The following is an 18,909-nucleotide window of genomic DNA, read 5'->3' as shown; positions in this document are numbered from 1 at the left end:
GTGTTAAAGTAATTGAGACAGAAATGTGAAATATGAGATTGGCTTTTTCATTTTGTTGGAAGCTTTAAAAATGTCGTAAAAGAAATATTTTCATAGCTTGTTTGAGTAGCCTTACGATTATTTTACATTAATATTAAATTTAATTATAATAAATGTTTAATATCTTTTTTAATAAAAATTAATAATTAAATATAATTAAAAGTAAACAATAATATTTATTGATAATTACACAATCTTTGATATATTAGATAAATAGAACTACCACTAAGTTTAATTAACGTTAGTTGCTTCAACTTCAATTTATATTTTTCCTTTCTTGAACTAAAATTAAAAAAAATAACAAAAGAGAAGCAAAAAAAAACAAGTTAAAACTACAGATTCTTTGTGATGGCTTTAAAGCATGATGAAAATAAACAAAAGATCAAGTAAAATACAATCAAAATTAGTCGATTTTAAACTATATAAAGAAAATTGTGCGATATTTAATAACATAATAATCTTGATATATCTAACACTACATTATATCTTGTACATTGTATTCATTGATCAAAGCAGAATTGATAAACGTATCCTACTTGTGTTAAGATAATAATGTCAGAAATTTACTCGAATCCACTTAGCGCGACTTTGCATTCTCTTCGCTCATTTGTCTTGGAACATCGCTAACTCCGCGAGTTTCCGAATTAGCGAGGGAATCTCTTCGAGAACGATGAGCTCCGGATAATTCCCGGTTCGTGCCCAAGTGTTTTGGCGAGAGTACGTCTTACGGAAAACTTGAGCATATATCCTGCTGTAACTCGGTGAACAGAACTTCTCACCGCGAAACTTGGATCGGCCTGTAGGCATACAATGTCGCACGACCTCTCTCCGGACCCGGCTTTTGATATCGTTTCGCGAAATAGGCGCGAAGTCCCAGTGATATCTAGACGCCCGTGCGAGAAACTTTCGTCCTTCCGGTGAGACATCCGGACTGTCATCATAAATCACGGCGGTGTAGTTATGCAAATCTACTTTGCATCCTCGAGATCCCAGTTCAGTTGTCTTCCCGTCAACGATAAGTGGACACTTTTTAGCCTGTTCAAAAGCGTCTCCATCCTACATACTTTGTTCCCCATTCTTTCTCTCGTCTTGAAATATATAGCTAAAAGTTTCACGAATAAAAAATGTTTGCCAGCTTAAGTGAATGTATTTTATAAAGTTCTCTCTGCCTTTCATTACTACGTTTAATTTTTATTTCATATAAATTACTATAATTGGATCTTACTTGCGTATAATTAATTGAAAATAATCTAAATATAATTGTTTAAAAATAATATATCTAATACATTTAAATATATAAAAGAATGAGTTAGTGAAAATTTGGACAATAGCTGCGGAAAGTGATTAACTTTTAATGGCTTAGCTTCTCATCAATTTATACGAGAAAAATTGAGAAGTTCGCGAAAGGCGAATTCGCTGACTGCATAGAAACGGACTTTGCACCGTATTTTCGACCAATAAAGTGGAAACTCATCTCACGTACAGAGAAATATTGGCGAAGAAGTTGAAGTGTTTACCAAAGTGTTTGCCCAAATTTTATATAGCTAACCCAACATTCTATATCTCGCTATAATCATTAAATTTATTAGCTCCGAAATAAAATACAGCATAAATATTGAACATTTTTTTAACCCTTCATAAATTTTATCTCAATTATTATTCTAACTAATGATTACACAAAATATAAAATGTATTCCACACTTGAAGAAGTAAGGAAAGTGTAAGGCGCGTAGCAACTTATAAGCAACTAGCATATATCAATTCATGACTCGTGTCAGAAAGTTCCGGTTTTACAAATAATCTTGCGAATCTTTGTGGAAACAGCCGTTAATTTCGAATGCAACGCTCTCTTGAACTTCCGCATACTTCCCATCCTTTCGCTTCTATCGGGGGTAAGGTAAACTTCGTATTGAACGTAAATATCCCTCCCGAGTTCACTGTTTTCGCACGACTCTCGCATCGCAATAAATACAAGCACCTCGCCATTTATCAGTATATACGTTTCCACGCACGCCCTACTCACGATCGTTACCCACGAATACTCCATCGCGAAGTTTTCCCATGAAACAGACCAAAAAGTATAACGCGATCGATCTGAGAGTGCACGCTTCGCTTAGATATTGCGCGCACGATTTTCCGCGGCCGCCGCTGCGAGCCTTTTTTCTTTTGCCGTACTTCTTTTCTACTTCTTTTTGCTCCTCAACAAACTAGCGCCACAAAGGGTGGGCAGAGGGGGAGGGAGAGAGTGGAGGAATCACGAAGAGAGTTCGAGATGGGGTACAAACACGCCCCGTCGTACTTCGTGGCTGTCAACGACGTCTCCCTCGCAGTGAAATTAGAGAAGAACGAGCGATTCCGCCAACATTAAAATAATGCGCTTTTGGTTTTGTCATTTCAGGCGGTGTCTTCGTCGTACTGCTCTGCGGCTTGGCACTAGCGATTCTGGTAGCGATCCTCGAGTTTTGCTGGAACTCCAAGAAGAACACTCAATCGGACAGGGTAAGCTAAACGAGACGCCGACAGAACGGTATAGGATTTTATGTGAACGTGCTGCATGAGTTGTACTTTCTCTTGGATAGGCGAGGTCGTTTGAATCTTGGTTCAAAATTCTGTCATTTATATTTCCACTCATATGACTATTTCCATGTTATGATTTCCTATATCCTTGACGCATTTATTGATATTACTCATACTGCATTGAGCGATAATAGGCATCAGAATGCATATCAAATTAATGAATAAAATTCAATTCTATTTCGTGGAATCAAAAAAGCACAATAATATAATGAAGTACAAAGAATCTGTGTCATGGCTGCAAAATTAATTTCGAATCTCCCTATCCTCTCGCGTATTCAATCAAGTATCTGCCTTCTCATTTTCGGCGATGTTTGACCTTAACGTGTATTTGATTTATGTAAATGCATATAGACTGGATGTTAATGTGATAAGACATATTCGCGGCAACCCATGTTTGTTCGAAAGAACGAATGTCTTGATGAGCAAACGGCCTCATGTGACGGAGAAATCAGCCTTGCATGAGTTCGGGTCTCGTATGATCGTTTTGTGTATTATCTCTTGGTGTATGTTGTACCTGTCGTATCGGCGTCCACTGCATCGTCGACGATTACTTCTTCGATGGTGAACACGCACGTGCACCTCCTGCGCATCGACCATCATTTAACCGCTCGACAGTCTCTCTGCGCCGAGATGGCCTCGGAATTGCGATTCGCCGTCCGTTGCGGTTCCCGGCAGAGGCCCGCTGCGAAATCGCGCAATTCCGCGGCCGCCGGGCTGTGTGGCCGTTGCAGTCCGCGCTCCTCCAGGAGAAGAACGCGCCTCTACTCCTCCGAACACGAGGAGACGACCTACATACCGAGCATCGAGATCCCGCGATTAAATGGTGTAAGTCTTGTCCCACATGACGGGCACGCGACCAAGTTTCGCAATCGGCGTCTTCGAGGATACTAGTCTTATTGCAAGCTGCGGTATTTCCCTATCTTCAATTCAATTTCAAGATAGTAACGACGACTTAAACAACTCGTACTGCGCGCGACGCAAATTACGAATTCTGCTCAAACACTTGCAACGGACTTGAACAAATTGTCATTGGCGTACATATTCGCGGGAAAAAAGTGGCGAAACAATCAGGAGAGATAGAAACGCGGCAACAGATTTACGGGAGTTTTCCGAGGAGAGCCGATTGTTGGTCGCGCGGAGCAGTACTCATGCCACGGTAATTCAATTTCACCGAACAGAGCCAATTACGCGAATCCTGGATTATTCTCGTCTTTGCGTTAGCGAGAAAGTATTCTTGAAAGCCAATATGCACTATCAGTCAAAGATCCGCGATTGATATTACCATGCTGAGAGTACCGCTTCCAAGAAGCCTCTAAATAATTTCTATATTATAGAAACGCAAAATCAGGGATATAATGGGTATTCGAGAAAGATTCCGCACATCATTTAACAAGGGAGTATTATGAACGCCAAGTTGTCTCCCACGCGGATTTCGCACGGATTTATTGTATACACCTACGTCTATCTGTATATAAAGTGTTGTACGATGTGTACGTTTTTGGATAGCCGTTGTATTGATTTTAGATTGCGAGGCTCCTTTACGACGCGAGTGCACATTATAAAACGTGTATTCTACTACACGTTATAAGATATTTTCCGTTTTCGCACGATTTATGTTTCGCAGTTAACAAACTGCCTGCAATGCAGGATGATGTCATACACGCTTACAATTGCCAGTATTGTATGTTAGACATAATTGCATGCACAAACTTGTAACAACAACAGTGTGCGCTTTATTGCGCATTATACCTTCGAGCGCAATTTAGTGAAATTTCTAAATGGTTTAGTTTCATGATGCAAATATTACGCGATAAGTAAAATCTAAATATCTAACTGATCTAACATATTTATCTTTTTGTTAAAAGGCAGTCGTATTTTAAAAACTTGAGAGGAACGCATATATCTTACATTTTTATAGAAAATGATCTTTTGATGTATACCTAAATCTATCAGGAATATTTCATATCAAACAAGAATATACTCTAAATGTTAGATTCGTTTTCACGCAGAATACCTCATTCACTTTACGATTAATTACAATCGTACCGTCATAGAATTAAAGACTCAATTAAATTTCATTAACCAATCCGTTCAAAATTGAATATATAATAACTATTACCTCTAATTCTAGCCACGTCCTCTTAAAAATATGTGATATATCTTACAAAATGCCACCTGCCAAATACTGCTACGATAATATAAAGTGATAGACTGCAGAATCGACCCCAAAACCATTCAAACTCTTCAATCATTGTCAGCACTCATTCTTCTCGAGATAAAGGAAATGATTACTTTAAAAAGTTATTTGGCACGCGGTGCACAATTTCACAAACACAAACGATAATCTGTGGTGTTCGAGAATTCAAATGTATTGTATCGTAATGTGGTTCGACTATCTGTCAGCAATTACTTCATGTTAATGTACCATTTGTCGATGATACACGCTGTAAATAATGACATCCATATTATTGAGAAAATGCAATTGTATTTCAGTCGAACACATCGCGTATTCTGAGTTCCAATAAACCGCACTGTGTGTGCGACCGCATTATTCTGTCTCCATCAGACTCGAGTGCTCTCTGTTCATTATCTGTCACGTTATCAAATCATGATTTTCGCGCTGATTCATAAGTGCAGCGTTAGATAGTGGTTTATTCAGACAACATCAAACGTACCTAATATTTTACATATTGTATAATATCCCGCACATAAATGCGATGACAAAGATGATAACAAATTGATATCGAATAAAATATCAAATAATGACAAATAACACTAAAATGTACACGCATTTGATGTATTCATTTTAATCGTATTATTAGAGGTATTCAATGTTAAATTGTATTAGTGCATATTAGTAAGTAATTATCTTTCGTACCCTTTTTAATTATTTATATAAGATCGATCTGTGTCTAGACCACCAGATTATTCGCAAAGAAATTCGTTTTATTAACCGCAAGCTTCGCCTTCATAGCAGTCTTTTAACCAGCGATATATCTACGCGTACTTCGCACGTCTCCTTTTATTCTAAAAACGTGATCCGAAAGCCATATCGGTGTATTACTATACATCCCGGAATTCCCGTAAAAAAGATCGTTTCGCGAAGCACGTGTCGGTCGTTTCAAACAGACAACTCTAAAGACATAGTTATCAACGCTGGCGGAAGCCGAATGACGATCTTCCTGCCTACCTTTAAAAACTTTTAACAACTTCGTACAACTTTTAATAACTCGTCTGTACACTCGTGTCATCGCAGAACTCAGTTCTCCGCTAGTCGGCCCGATATAGCTAACACTCGCGTTTACTTATCTCTCAGCAGGAGGGTGGTGCGTTGTCGATGACGGAGATGAAGAAATCATTGAGCTTCGATCAGGTGTCCCATGGCGGGAACACCTAGCACAGGCCTCGTCCTCATCTTCGTCCTCAACAGCAGCAGCAGCAGCAACAGCAACAATCGCAACAACAGCAACTGCCACCGTGCAAAGTCACCCCCACGCACACGCATCACACGCACTGCCACTCACATTCACACCTTCACAGCCACCATTCGCACAAACACCAGGCACCTCCAACGAGGCAGAGACGGGGCTCTTCGGGCATCATCTTGGGTCAAGGTACGACTATCTATTGGCTACAAATATCGATTGTCCCATTCTATTATATTCGCTAAGTCAAGTGACACGTTGATCGTTATGGTTAAGTTCGGATAAATTAGTTTGCAATCGTTGCATCGTTTTACAGCAAAATTAAAAGAATGTTAACAGATTTTATTTGTCCAAAAATATAAAATATGGAAAGAAAAATGTCACTTTATTTTAAAATATCAAATTATTGTTACAATTTCCGTCATTTTTCGTGTTATGTTCTAAACATCTTCCCTTATTTTTGCTACTCTCTTTATTCCTTCAATAATAATTAATAGATATTAATTATAAATGTGCTCTCTAAAAGACATATGTATAGTAACTACCTATATAGCATATATACTACGTATATAGCATATATTAAATCCAAGATATACTTTAAGAATCTTTGATGCTTATGATTTAATTAAACAAGCGAGAAAGTATTTCTATAAATCCAAGCTATAATTTAATAATTATCTATATGTATTAAAATAAATTATATAAAGAACTATAGAATTAATTGTGTGTGTAAAAGGTATTGATATAAAATCAAAGATATTTATGCTTTTTATATTTAATATCATGCCTCATGCCACTAAATTATTAACTATTGTACTAAATTAGGAGGTGACCACCCTGAGAATATTCTCTGGAGATTCGACTGCGACCTGGCGGGTGAACCGGATGTAGTAATTTCCCCGCCGCCCCCGCCGCCACCGCCACCTTCGGCAACGGTCTCGAGGACCACGACCCTTTGACCAATACTCGAAGAAGTGCCGACAGGTGTACCTGTCCAAAAGGAACTGCCCACGCAGGCCTCGGTGGTCATCAACGTGATAGATCAGAAAGAGACGTGCTTATAGCACATATAGTCGCCGGAGCGGGTTGGTAAACCGCAACGAGGGCCATCCCGCGCCGACGACGATGTCAAATCATCGATCGAAAGCGTGCAAACGAGAATCTGAGACTGAGATCAATTGGAATGCCGTGACCGGAATTAGTGTTTTTTTTTTTTCGCGAGATACATTTTCTAAGATGACGTATGCTCGTATTGTTTCAACGAGACTGTGGTAAATGGACGTGTGATATAACTGGCTCGATACTCGAAGATTAAGCGAAATCGAGATTACACTCTGGCACGTATGATGCCGCGTGTATCCGTGAAGATATCGATGGAATTGACGTTGATGCAAGGATGTGTGTTCTAATCGCGATAATGGATGGAAACTATGTAGTTGCTCACGTGCAACTGTTTGCACCAGGCAGCATCAACGAACGAGTGAATCGCGGGAATTACCAGGTTTGCCGGTCTATGAAGACAACGGAATGCTACTCGTAAACAACGCGTATCTCTCTGTCTGAGCAACGAATCAAGGCCGGATCGGTATCAAATTAAAAAGTGCCAGTGCGTGAATATCACGGATCAATCGGAATAATGCATGGAAATCGTATGGAAAATGAAATGCCATGCGCAATACATTGTTGACCAGGAATTGCTGGTGTTTCGAACTCCCCGGAGCAACGGTAAAATCGAGTGGAAAGCAAAACATTTGTTCGAAGTATCCAACCGGACCAGAAACCGTCCGCGACACCACAACGGAATGCAAGCCGATATTATAGATAAATTTCAAGTAAAACATATCGAAGCGGATTTATAAAATCGATGAAGCTTGTTTAAATCGACTGGTTTTCACATTTAGAATTATATCCCACCCGTACCGCGATTCGTAGGCTAAAAACTATTCGCGGGAACCAATAATAAATCATGAAACATCAGATTATCCATTGCAAAATATCTAAATAAATATTAACGATTATCTCTTAACCTATTGGCAGTAACATATATTTAATAACGAAGATCAAAATACGATCATAATTGTGATTTTGCGCAATTCTACGTATGTGTAAATGCGTGCGTCAATCGCAAGATCGTCGATATAGTCGCACGTTAATGCAATGCCAATGTCTATTGGAATGCAATTTCCAGTGACAATAATTTCGGACCGCAATTTTGCTGCAACCATAACATTTCACGAGACAAATATTTCACCTTTCGTAATCTCGATCAAAAATGCAAACCAGACAGAACCAATAGACAAGTAAATGATCGTAGGCTACGAATGGTCAAATAAAACTCGCATGCTTATGTAACTCGCGACAGCACGATAAACCCAGGGCAATAAAACATGGACGGTTGTATCGTATGACTCGGACCAAATTCAAATTAATAACCACTGCCAGATTTAGCCTAAACAAATGTCATGCGTCCAATAATTTTGAGCAAAAAAATGTGCAGGTACAAAACTTAAATTACAGAAAGTAAATGCAAGTACTACTTATTGTTACGACAAATTTACAGCATCAATAATTAAAATGTTATTTTTAAACCTATCATGAAATATAATTAGTGAGAAATATAAAATTTAAAATTAATAAAAAAATGTATGTATTGTTGCTTATGTCAAGAATTTGTTTCAATCATTTAATTAGAAGAATAAGAAACTTTAAAGTGTTCGAGTTACATATAACAAAATCACAATAAATATATATAAATTTTTAATAATAAATAATAATATATGAGGTCAGGTCTCTCAAAAAGATTTCAAACTTTATAATTTTGTCTTTTTAATTTTTGAGGGTTTGGCCACTAACAACTTGTTCAATCTTGTCTTCTTTGAAATATATTCCTTCTCAGTTAATATATACACCACTCGTATATAATACCGTTTCCATTGCTGCATGGAAGCAGTCCTGGTGTGCGTTTTTCGGGATCGCATTGTAAGTCCGTCTGCGAATTTTCCTCGATGTCTTCAAGTGTCGAATCCTTTTAACGTAGATTTCGTTTAAAAAAAAAAAAGTTCGCGAAAGCCAGGTCCAGAAAATATCAGAAAAAGACCTGAACTGTAGAAAGACAATTCATGGTTTCTTTACCGCGACGCGTGCTCGCGCACGCATTACTGCTGATTCGTCACTTCTGTATCAAAACAAAGATGATTCCTCAATCTCCCCTCGCAAACTTTTTTCTTTTTTCAAAACTGAAGATTCGACACAATTGAAGACATCAAGAAAAATTCGCAAACGGACTTACGTGCAATCCCGAAAAACGCGTACCAGGACTGCTTCCAGAAGTTAAAGCGGCGTTGGGAGTGGTGTGTCAACCGTGAAAGAACATATTTCAAAGGAGACAAGACTGAATAAGTTGTAAGTAAATCTCCAAAAAATTATAAAGATAAAGTTCGGAATCTTTTAAACAGACCTCATTATATATGTTTGGTATATATTATAGAAAATTTGTTTCACTACATTGAGAGTAGTAAATAAATAAGTTAATGTAAAATTAATCTTTTTTTAAGAGAAGTATTGGCAGTTCTACAAAATTTGCATTTGCATTTGCATTTGTACGAATCAGTCAGAAATGGAGTCGTAAGATACTTCGAATGATAGGTAAGAAAATACGATCACTGGCATCTAATCCTCCCCTACTGTATTATAAAAATAATACCTTAATTGTTGAGAAGTGATTTATAAATTTTTTGTATAAATGTATGTGTAATTTATAAATACACTTAATGTATATGTATAAATCTGTATATGTATGTATGTGTCGACGTGTGTACATATATACGTACATATTACGCGCTCGTGCGCTAAACGAGAAAATCTATGAAGCGTGCAAATGCGCCAAAAAACCTAGTCGTATTTTGACACAATTGAATAGTTTATTATCATACTGACGCGTGTACAGCGAATGTTTTTCACGAGAAGAAAAAGTAAAGTAGGTAACTCGATTAACTGTTTAACAATTTTTAGCTATACATTACGACGTTCCGTATTGTGAACATTATTACGTGCGTGTATCACTGTTTGTTGAAAAGATTACGTGGTTCAGCGAATTTATTGATACGTTATTAGCCGTTAAAAAAGAGAGAGTGAGAGCGATTCTACAAGTGTGTGTGTACGCGAATATTTAACGATAAACGTTGCGTTACAAAGAAAATAAAAAAAATAAAAATAAAAGTGAACAATCTATACTGCCACTTACAACAAACAATTTGCGATACACATTTTCCATTCAACACGTTTGTACGGCCACAATATGTATCTGCGTTACACGTAGCATACAGTTAAAAAGTGGAAGTTATAAAATTTATCTGAATCATTGAGATCTCAGATCGTTAATAACATTCGTCACGGAATTTATTAGCGAGCGCGGCGGCTCTATTATATGTATATTTGTGCGAATAATGTATAAATTTTCAGTGGAGCAAATCTATATCATAAGTGTATATTGCAACAAGGATCACGACATACTCTATTTCCATTTTTGCATAAGAAATATTTCTATACTCTCACTTTCATGAAAATTTTCTGAAATATTTAAAAGCAGTTGAATATTATTATAATATATTTACGATTATAACTTTTTTCAACCAAAGCTTTCGATCAAGCTTCTTTTTTTTTGTTGCGTAAAACCGAAAAGAAACGTATATATGAGCAAGCCAGAAACAGCTGACAATGATTTATCCACGAGTTAGTAATCAAAATCTAATCATAAAAGTGATGTTTAAAAATGTTTATCAACAGTGAGAACGCAACTGGATACTTTCTCTACATCGAAATAAAAGATTTGAACAAGATTGTACAATTTTTAATAATACAGGAAATAAACTGTCTCGACGCTCGTAAAAATTCCAGTCTGTATATAAAATTATGGATATAAAACATGTTTCTATTACCTCAACGCTATTATTATAATAAAGTAAAATTTCCACCTGGTTATATAACGTTAAAGAGACAAACCCTTTTCTTAATAAAAAATTATTATTACAAAATTAATCATTAAAAAATATAAAATTAAAAGCGTCATTACTAAAGAAAAATAAATTTCGACACATAAAATCTTGTAATTTTTAATATTATTTTATGAAAGCATAATTTCTGAGCGAAAAATCTTTTTATGATAAAATTACAAGATTAAAAACTGAAAAATTACGAAATCAATATATGTTCTATACTTTTTATTTCTCATTTTCTTAATGTATTTCACAATCGTTTATATTTTATTTCTTTTTAATTGTTTATATCCACTTTCTCAAATTCTTTTATCTACGCAGTCCAATTTATTTCGTTATCGCGATGTTACAGTTTTTGTCTTCTACTCTTCTTTTCAATTCTCTCTAAAATTCTTTTATAAATGGCAGGTAAAGCTATCAATCTCTCGGAAGAATATTCCAAACATTTATGGCAAGTGCATATACATAACTCTACAGTTGCATTTCTTCTTCAAATGATTCTATCAGTACCTAAAATATTTCGTACCTACAATATCGATAAATCAATATAATATTTTGTTAATCATAAATAACGCCTAAAATATTTCAGAATATGCCTTTGATTGATTATTCACAACTATCGCTATAATACTTGCTAATCAGAGATTGTACATTTGCAATTCTCGACAAATCTGCTGGCAAGATATTGCGATAACGCATCCAAGCGCTCTCAACGATTCGCAGTAGAGAAAGCGCCTATATTCAACGGATTTCGAGGAAATTGTTACATCGCAAATCCATAATCGTATATAATCCGATATCCGTAGAACAAAGCAGATAAAGCAATCGGTGAAATATGCATGACTGGACAACTGCGCAACTCCCAGATTCTCTAATTGAGTCAAAGATTCAGTCTATCAAACAGAAAAATGCAATTCGAGTAGAAATAACGAACAGAACAAGCTCTAGTATTCAATTCAAAAAGGCTTATACGTAAACAGTTATATGTTTCTAAGGTTTCTGATTTTAATTTCAATTGTCTGAATCTATTGAATAAAAAATTAGTAATTATCATTAACATCCATGCATCGTTTACTACTATCGTTAGTGCATGACTGTAGTGGATATTTTGGTTATTTAAAAATGCTAATTTATAATTATAATTAATTATAATCAATTGTACATATCTTGCGATAGTTGCAATTATTCAGAATTTATAAAACCACATTAATCTGTTATTATCTTTGCAATTGTTTTTAAAGGCAGTAACAGATATCGTTAATGCAACACAGAGAGAAGAGAATACTATTATATAAATACCAAATCTGATAAATTTTGTATCTTTAATTCTGCGTCTCTATATCGCATTCATTTCGTACTATTAAAACAACGTACATATTAAATTGTTGGAAATAGACTAAATCATCATCGAAGTGAGCACATTGCAGCTACGCCATATCGAAAATTACATTCGTTTAGCCGTGTCGCTTCAAAGGGAGTACGTTAAAATCCAGGTCATTCCCCGACATTTGAGACCAGAAGAAAAATGAGGGGATGATACATGGAATACAATCATCTCTAGGGCAAAGCTTTGATAGCTTTCAGGAGCAGCTAACCATTAACACGAACAAAGAATTTTATAATCGACTTCTTGAAATATTTCTCACGGCAAATGTACTCCATGGAGACATAACTAGCAAACAAAAATAAATTTTTTTAAAAATATTCAGTATATTAATACTCTTATTGTGTTTATCCATTTCCTAATTTTCCTAGTAATTTAATTTTCTTTAAATTTTTATTACTGTAACACAACAATAATGTTCGACTGATGTCTAAATTATATCTTTATATGTATTTTCGATGTCCATTGAAGTTACGTGCAAAATGTTAGATAAATTTATCGAGCGACGCGAGCGAGATTCGTAAACGAGAGAAAAATTTTCAATATTGTTTAACGAGACCCTGGAACAAACGATCCTTTTGCTTCGTCGTCTTTCTCTCTTTCTTGCCTTTTTTATTTTTTTATCTCTCGAGGCGCTAAAACCAATGGAGAGATCCATTAATGCCTCAATGCTTTAAAGCAGATGTCGTCCTTGCTTTTCTTTGTCTCGACACAATTACTTCCCTTTTTGCCGTTTAATCGGTTCGTTAACAAATCGCACGTTACAAGCGACAAAACAGGATTTATTGTCGGCCATTCATTAGCAATACTTAACAAACTGAGACAAGACAAGGTAAATTATTAGCAAAATAGAAATATAAAAGTAACACTGTTCATCTGGCTTAAGATATTACGAAGAATTATATTAACAATTTCTTATCCGCGCTATAGACTATTTCTCACGTATAATTTAATTATACTTCCAAAGTTTTCCGTTGCTAAAATTTGCACAAAAATTGTATTCCTATTAAAACTAAAATAATTGTCCAAATTTTTTAACCCATTACGTCCAACGGATTGTCTACTTACAGAAACTTGGATTTTTATCATTTACGCCGCGTTCAACTTGTTTTGATATATTACAATTTGTGCAAATTTCAGCATAATTTAAAAACTTTAGCAATTAGGATGGATTACTTAAAAAAATAATGCCCCACATATAACATAACTTTACTTGTTACCGCTAAAAGAAGTGTTTCGAAATATAAGCATATTCATTACTGTATGCATGCGTGTTACCATTGATTGTACACACACACAAAGACAAGATTTCTCTATTAGTTTCATTTTACGATAATGCGGGCGCTCGATAAAGTTCATTGTGTTTCTTTATTTTCAATAATTATGCTTCTAAGTGCAATCCGGATCGCTTGGTACTCGTGAAATTTACGAGCGGAATACGCCAGAAATTTCCCGGGGGAGTGTCATCCCGTTTGGATATCGATTGACAAACAGGACCTCTTATTAACCGCCCCACTACGATATCTGATCGAAAAGCATCCGCTGACAGATCCGTCGGCGGAAGCCCATAGATAAATCTACGCGAGTCCTATCCCGTTGATTGATAGAGCTCGGAGCTATCACGACGTGGTTTGCGTTGATGATAATAGGAAATTCCATAATTTTCCTGACGCAACATACGCATACTATCATGTTACTTAATCAATTGCATATCACATGTATGTTATCAATATGCGTAAATCTGGGCGCACATAGTAATGAATCTGAATATTAGTAAATAAATATTAGTAATGAATATTATAGTAAAAACAAGACGATTCTTTTTATGTATTAACAGAAACCCTTGGTAGAAACATATTATGTTTTCGTTTATTATTTTTGATAACTTTTTATTAAATTTGCGGTCGTTATTAATTTGGCGAAGAAGCAACGAAATAAGAAGAAAACGCTTCCGGAGCTATAAAATATTGCTTTCTACAGGTTTACATTTATGTTCAATTCTTACATTTCAAAATAACATAATCATATAAATAATAATGTTATCGCAATCACATATTATTATACTGTTTATAAAATCATCTAAATTATTTCTAAAACAATATTTTACTTTTATTTTACATTTAATAAATATAATAAAATATTTAATCATTAAATTTAAAATTAATTTAATCAAACCAGTAAAGACATACTTGGCAATAATTTATAAAATAGTGTAACAGGATAAAATTTTGAATAACATTAGTAATGAGAAAAGAGAGAGATTTATTTAAGAAAATGTAATATTAATTGCACTTTAATCTTTACATATTAGAACTTTACGTGCTGATACATAACTAGTAACAGAATCATAAATCAATCCACTCTGTAATTACAAACCTAAATCACGGAGCAATGGCCTAGGGTTAATTACAATGAAGATACTATTCTCTGCTCCCAACCTTTTGTATAGGTATGCAAATTCATTCAACCAGGAAAACATTGGTATCAAAATATGTACCATACTAAGATAAAATCTATTTCATGGCCCGATATTTATCAACATTTTTTGAAGATATTATCTATCATTTATCAATTTATCTTATTAAAATAATTAGTAGACTAGAAGTTATTAATCAACAAAATCTACATTAAGCTAGTACACTTAAAAATAAACATCAAACTAATCAGCTATTATTGATAACAGTTATATTTGTACTTATCCGTTGCTTTCTAGACTGCATTCCAATATTCACTGCCAGTACTGAAAATCTATAGTGTACGTGACGTAAACTATAGATCTTCAGTACTTGCAGTGAATATCGAAACGCAGCCTTTACTGTTCAGCATTTACCTCTGTATTATGTTCCTGTACATTATTGTTTCTATGCATATATATTCGTATTAATTCGACAAAATATAATATTTAGTTTAGAAATAAAGTTCGAAAGAACGCAATATAAATTATACACGATTATTTTATTTGTAAATTTAAACATAAAAGATTACATATTTTTATGGTTTCCATACGAAAATTACGTTACGTACGTTACGTATTTGTCTCTTTTACACAATAGTATAAATACAAAATCTACTTTTACGAGTTGATAAGTTTAATCATTTACAAGATGGAGAACGCAATCTCTATTGATTCCGCTTTCTTTTAACGATGTATTTACACGTAGCAATCTCTTCGGCGAATACCTTTAAGTAACGATATCAATTGTGAATTTGAAAACGGAAGATAAAAGATTAAATAACTTTTGCAAATTATTTTTGTAATTATTATTAATTTTTATAAATTGAGAATATCAAGCTAAACAGTCAGATATTTCCTCACCCGCTCAACACCACTTTATACCCTCTATGCCCAGATGTTTGCATAGCTTTATCAAGTAATTCGTATAATTTTGCCACTGATTCATCGGCCAAGACATGCACTAGATATATAGTACTACCGGTTAACGATCTAACTTTTAATCGAAGCTCATTCGATTTTCCAATAGCTTCATTAACCTGGCGCAATAATGGAGGCTGAAATAGTAAAATTTGATTTTTTAAATAAAAATTTTGAATATATCTGACTTTTACATATCTTCTATTCAGTTTTCTGACTGTTAACTTGACTGATATGTTTCTCACCGTACTCTTTCTTGCACAAGTAGCCGATCTCGAACCTCGAGGATGTTTCATCGCGAAATATTCAGAGGTGAGATTGGTAATCTTAAGCTCATTGATATTATTTATTTCCGCTGTGCTTAATGTTTTAGACCGTAATACTGATTGACTGATACCCAATCGCTCTCCCGACGAACTGGCGGATTTCGAACGTAATCGGAGGCGATTTTCAACAATCTGTGACCTACTAGGAAAATTTAACTTGAGTACATAAATAAATGTTGATTATTTTATTTATGGAAAAAAACCTTGATGATGATCTATCAGAAACGCTATGGTGTCTCGTTCTACTATTACTTGCAGATCTCAAGGTATCTCTTGATTTAGATGATTGCTCACTCATATCATACTCCATATTTTTTGTGGCTAATTCTCTCTTTTTCGGGGCAGAAATATATATAATATATATAATATTAATATACAAAATATTATAATATTTCCATATTCAGACATTTTAGCAGATAACTAAAGATTTACTTTTTCTCGCCGACTGCTTCGTGCCAATTCGGCATTAATATGTGACTGAAGATGGGAACTGGAGCAGATATTATTGTGTGAAGCTAAAATCTGCGATCTCAGGGAAAATAGATCGACAGAAGGCGATTCCGAGATTTTGGGATCCAATAAACTAATAGAGAGTATAAAAATGCGTTATAAATTTTTTAGCAATACGTAATAATAATCAGCTTATAATTTCTTTATAATTATAAGATAAATTTGCTTATTTTTAATTTGCTTATTTCAGGATGTATATTGCGGTATAGAAAAGTCAGGTACTTGAATATTTATTTGTTTAAAAGTAGTGATATTACCGGTCTGGAAGTGATAAAAACGGAATGTTCTCGGAAGTGTTATCTTTTGCCGAAGGGATTGCACGAGTAGATCTTTGGTAAACGTTATTTGATCTCCGTAAATTTGTCGATAACAAGTTATCTACTGGAGTTTGCTTTCCCAGCCGATATCCTTGGCCAGGAAAGCAAGCGGAATCATCTACGTGCAATTCTGTTCTACGATCTTCGATCTACGAATGCAAGTACAAATTATAATTATAAGAAAATGCGGGCTAAATTTTATTAGTCCCGTACTGATCAAAGAATCCAGGGAAAAAGCGCGAAAAATATATCTCATATGTATGTATATTTTCTAAAATTCTGTTTCACTATTCTACATTTACCATAAAGGGCACTCCATCAGGATATTCTTGTTGCAATTCAGATGGAAAATATCCATCCAGAATATCGCGGATAAACGAAATTGCAGATGGATCATTGTAAGATCGCAATGGTTCTCCATTGACGCACATACCGTTTTTATAAAATTTCAACGTCATGCAGGGAGGAGTCTTTAATTAAAATGTATAAAGAAAATGCTGATTGACAATATGTGTAAGTGTAATCACTAAATTATTAATAAACATATTAATTCTAACTAATCAATAATAAATTAATATTCTTCTCTGACATTTGCGAAATATATTAAATATGTATCACGTGCGTAATTTTGTAAGCGTAAATCTCGTAAATATTTAAATAATATAGAAGTACGCCGTATACAAAACTAGAGCATTACTTTGAATGTCGCTCCTCCTCCTTTCTCATTATGATGAATGTGAACTTCACCCTTTCCCGCAGCTAGGTTCAACTGATCGATATTCGCAACTAACTGCTCATAGCAGGCGTTGATATAATTACTACAATGGAATTATAATTGTTAGATCGATTACTTCTACTTCTAGCCAATAGCAAATAGTTTATTCTAATTACTTGCTACCATCTACGTTTGTCGTATTTTTGGGGTCACCCACCCATATTAACCCGTAATCAGCTAAGAATTTCTGCAATATCAAAATGACGCAATTGCTAATTACTAATTATGTTTTAAATATACAGGACGGACATATTTAAAACATAAATTTAAACCTCCATCTCGCTGATCTTGTGTTCTAGCGTTAGACATCGTTGATAGAAATATTCGGAATTACTAGCTTGATTTCGTTGCTCTTTCTTTCGTAGCAACTCCTGACTCTTGTACTTAGTTTCCCATTCTTTAATCTACCAAAGTAACGTGATATATCATCCGAAAAAAAGGAGAGAAATTGTATCGAAAAACAGTTCATAAGAGTATAACGAAAAAATATAAGAACAAAATACGCAAAGAAATGAATTCGATATTTTATAACTAAATTTAATAAACACACAATACAAATACGAAACGACCAGCTCTCTACTAAGCTGACTATGAATATTATGAAATAATACTACATTCTTAGATTATTGTAAATAAAGCGTACAGAGAACCTTCCGCTTTAAGCGTCCAACTTCCTGATCTTTAGTTCGCAAGCCTTCCTCAGCTTTCGTCAAAACGGATTGCATCTTTCGCATTTGTGACTCAGCTTGATGCAATTGTTTCGTCAACATACCAATAAGCTCACTTTCTAAAAATCAATACATTTCGCGATAGCGGATATACAACACCAAATAAAATTACAAGTGAAAAGAATTACAAGTGCTCAATGCTTATAATGTAAAACTCTCTTTAAAAACGCTAATAAATTCTGTTACGCATTTAAATTTAAATAGTAATTAACTTCTTTCCAACCCATGTGTCTTGTATTATTATAAAATAGAAAGATTGTAAAATACAAAACCTTCTTCGATTACATCATTTACAGCAACGGAATTTCTAGTCATCTTGGATACATTGTTCCACAATTTTCTCGCGGAAAGATTCGCATTGGAAACCTAATAACCGAATGAATTAATATAATTTGACACAACATAATTTGACAACTTATATCCATAATATATGTATATATCGCACAGCTACCGTTTTATTA

At 34.6% G+C, this 18,909-nt stretch overlaps 3 protein-coding genes across 10 annotated transcripts in view; 1 reads left to right on the top strand and 2 right to left on the bottom strand.

Annotated features, from left to right (window-relative positions):
* Positions 1–11,448, top strand: part of LOC139820211 (glutamate receptor ionotropic, kainate 2) — a 154,137-nt gene extending 142,689 nt beyond the window's left edge. Inside the window, exons 16-19 of one of the 5 annotated variants that reach the window (XM_071790334.1) lie at positions 2,438–2,538; positions 3,232–3,439; positions 5,933–6,230; positions 6,867–11,448. In XM_071790334.1, the coding sequence (XP_071646435.1) occupies positions 2,438–2,538; positions 3,232–3,439; positions 5,933–6,230; positions 6,867–6,873 (614 nt within the window). In that variant the 3' untranslated portion in view covers positions 6,874–11,448. Of the gene's footprint in view, positions 1–2,437; positions 2,539–3,231; positions 3,442–5,932; positions 6,231–6,866 lie in introns of those variants that run through there. The other 4 variants (XM_071790336.1, XM_071790335.1, XM_071790338.1 and 1 more) reach the window with 4 other exon arrangements.
* Positions 1–18,909, bottom strand: part of LOC139820212 (glutamate receptor ionotropic, kainate 2) — a 407,847-nt gene that overhangs the window by 370,017 nt on the left and 18,921 nt on the right. The gene's annotated exons all lie outside the window — the stretch shown is intronic.
* LOC139821136 (uncharacterized) lies at positions 12,849–18,502 on the bottom strand. The gene is given in 10 exon segments (XM_071791935.1): positions 12,849–15,599; positions 15,736–16,259; positions 16,261–16,449; positions 16,551–16,716; positions 16,886–17,094; positions 17,248–17,415; positions 17,643–17,763; positions 17,837–17,907; positions 17,993–18,124; positions 18,371–18,502. Coding segments are annotated over 10 exon segments (1,791 nt in total). The 5' UTR covers positions 18,491–18,502; the 3' UTR covers positions 12,849–15,508.

Source organism: Temnothorax longispinosus, chromosome 10 (assembly GCF_030848805.1).
Source record: "Temnothorax longispinosus isolate EJ_2023e chromosome 10, Tlon_JGU_v1, whole genome shotgun sequence".
NCBI classification, from domain to species: Eukaryota; Metazoa; Arthropoda; class Insecta; order Hymenoptera; family Formicidae; genus Temnothorax; species Temnothorax longispinosus.
This window is presented reverse-complemented; position numbering and strand designations above follow the sequence as displayed.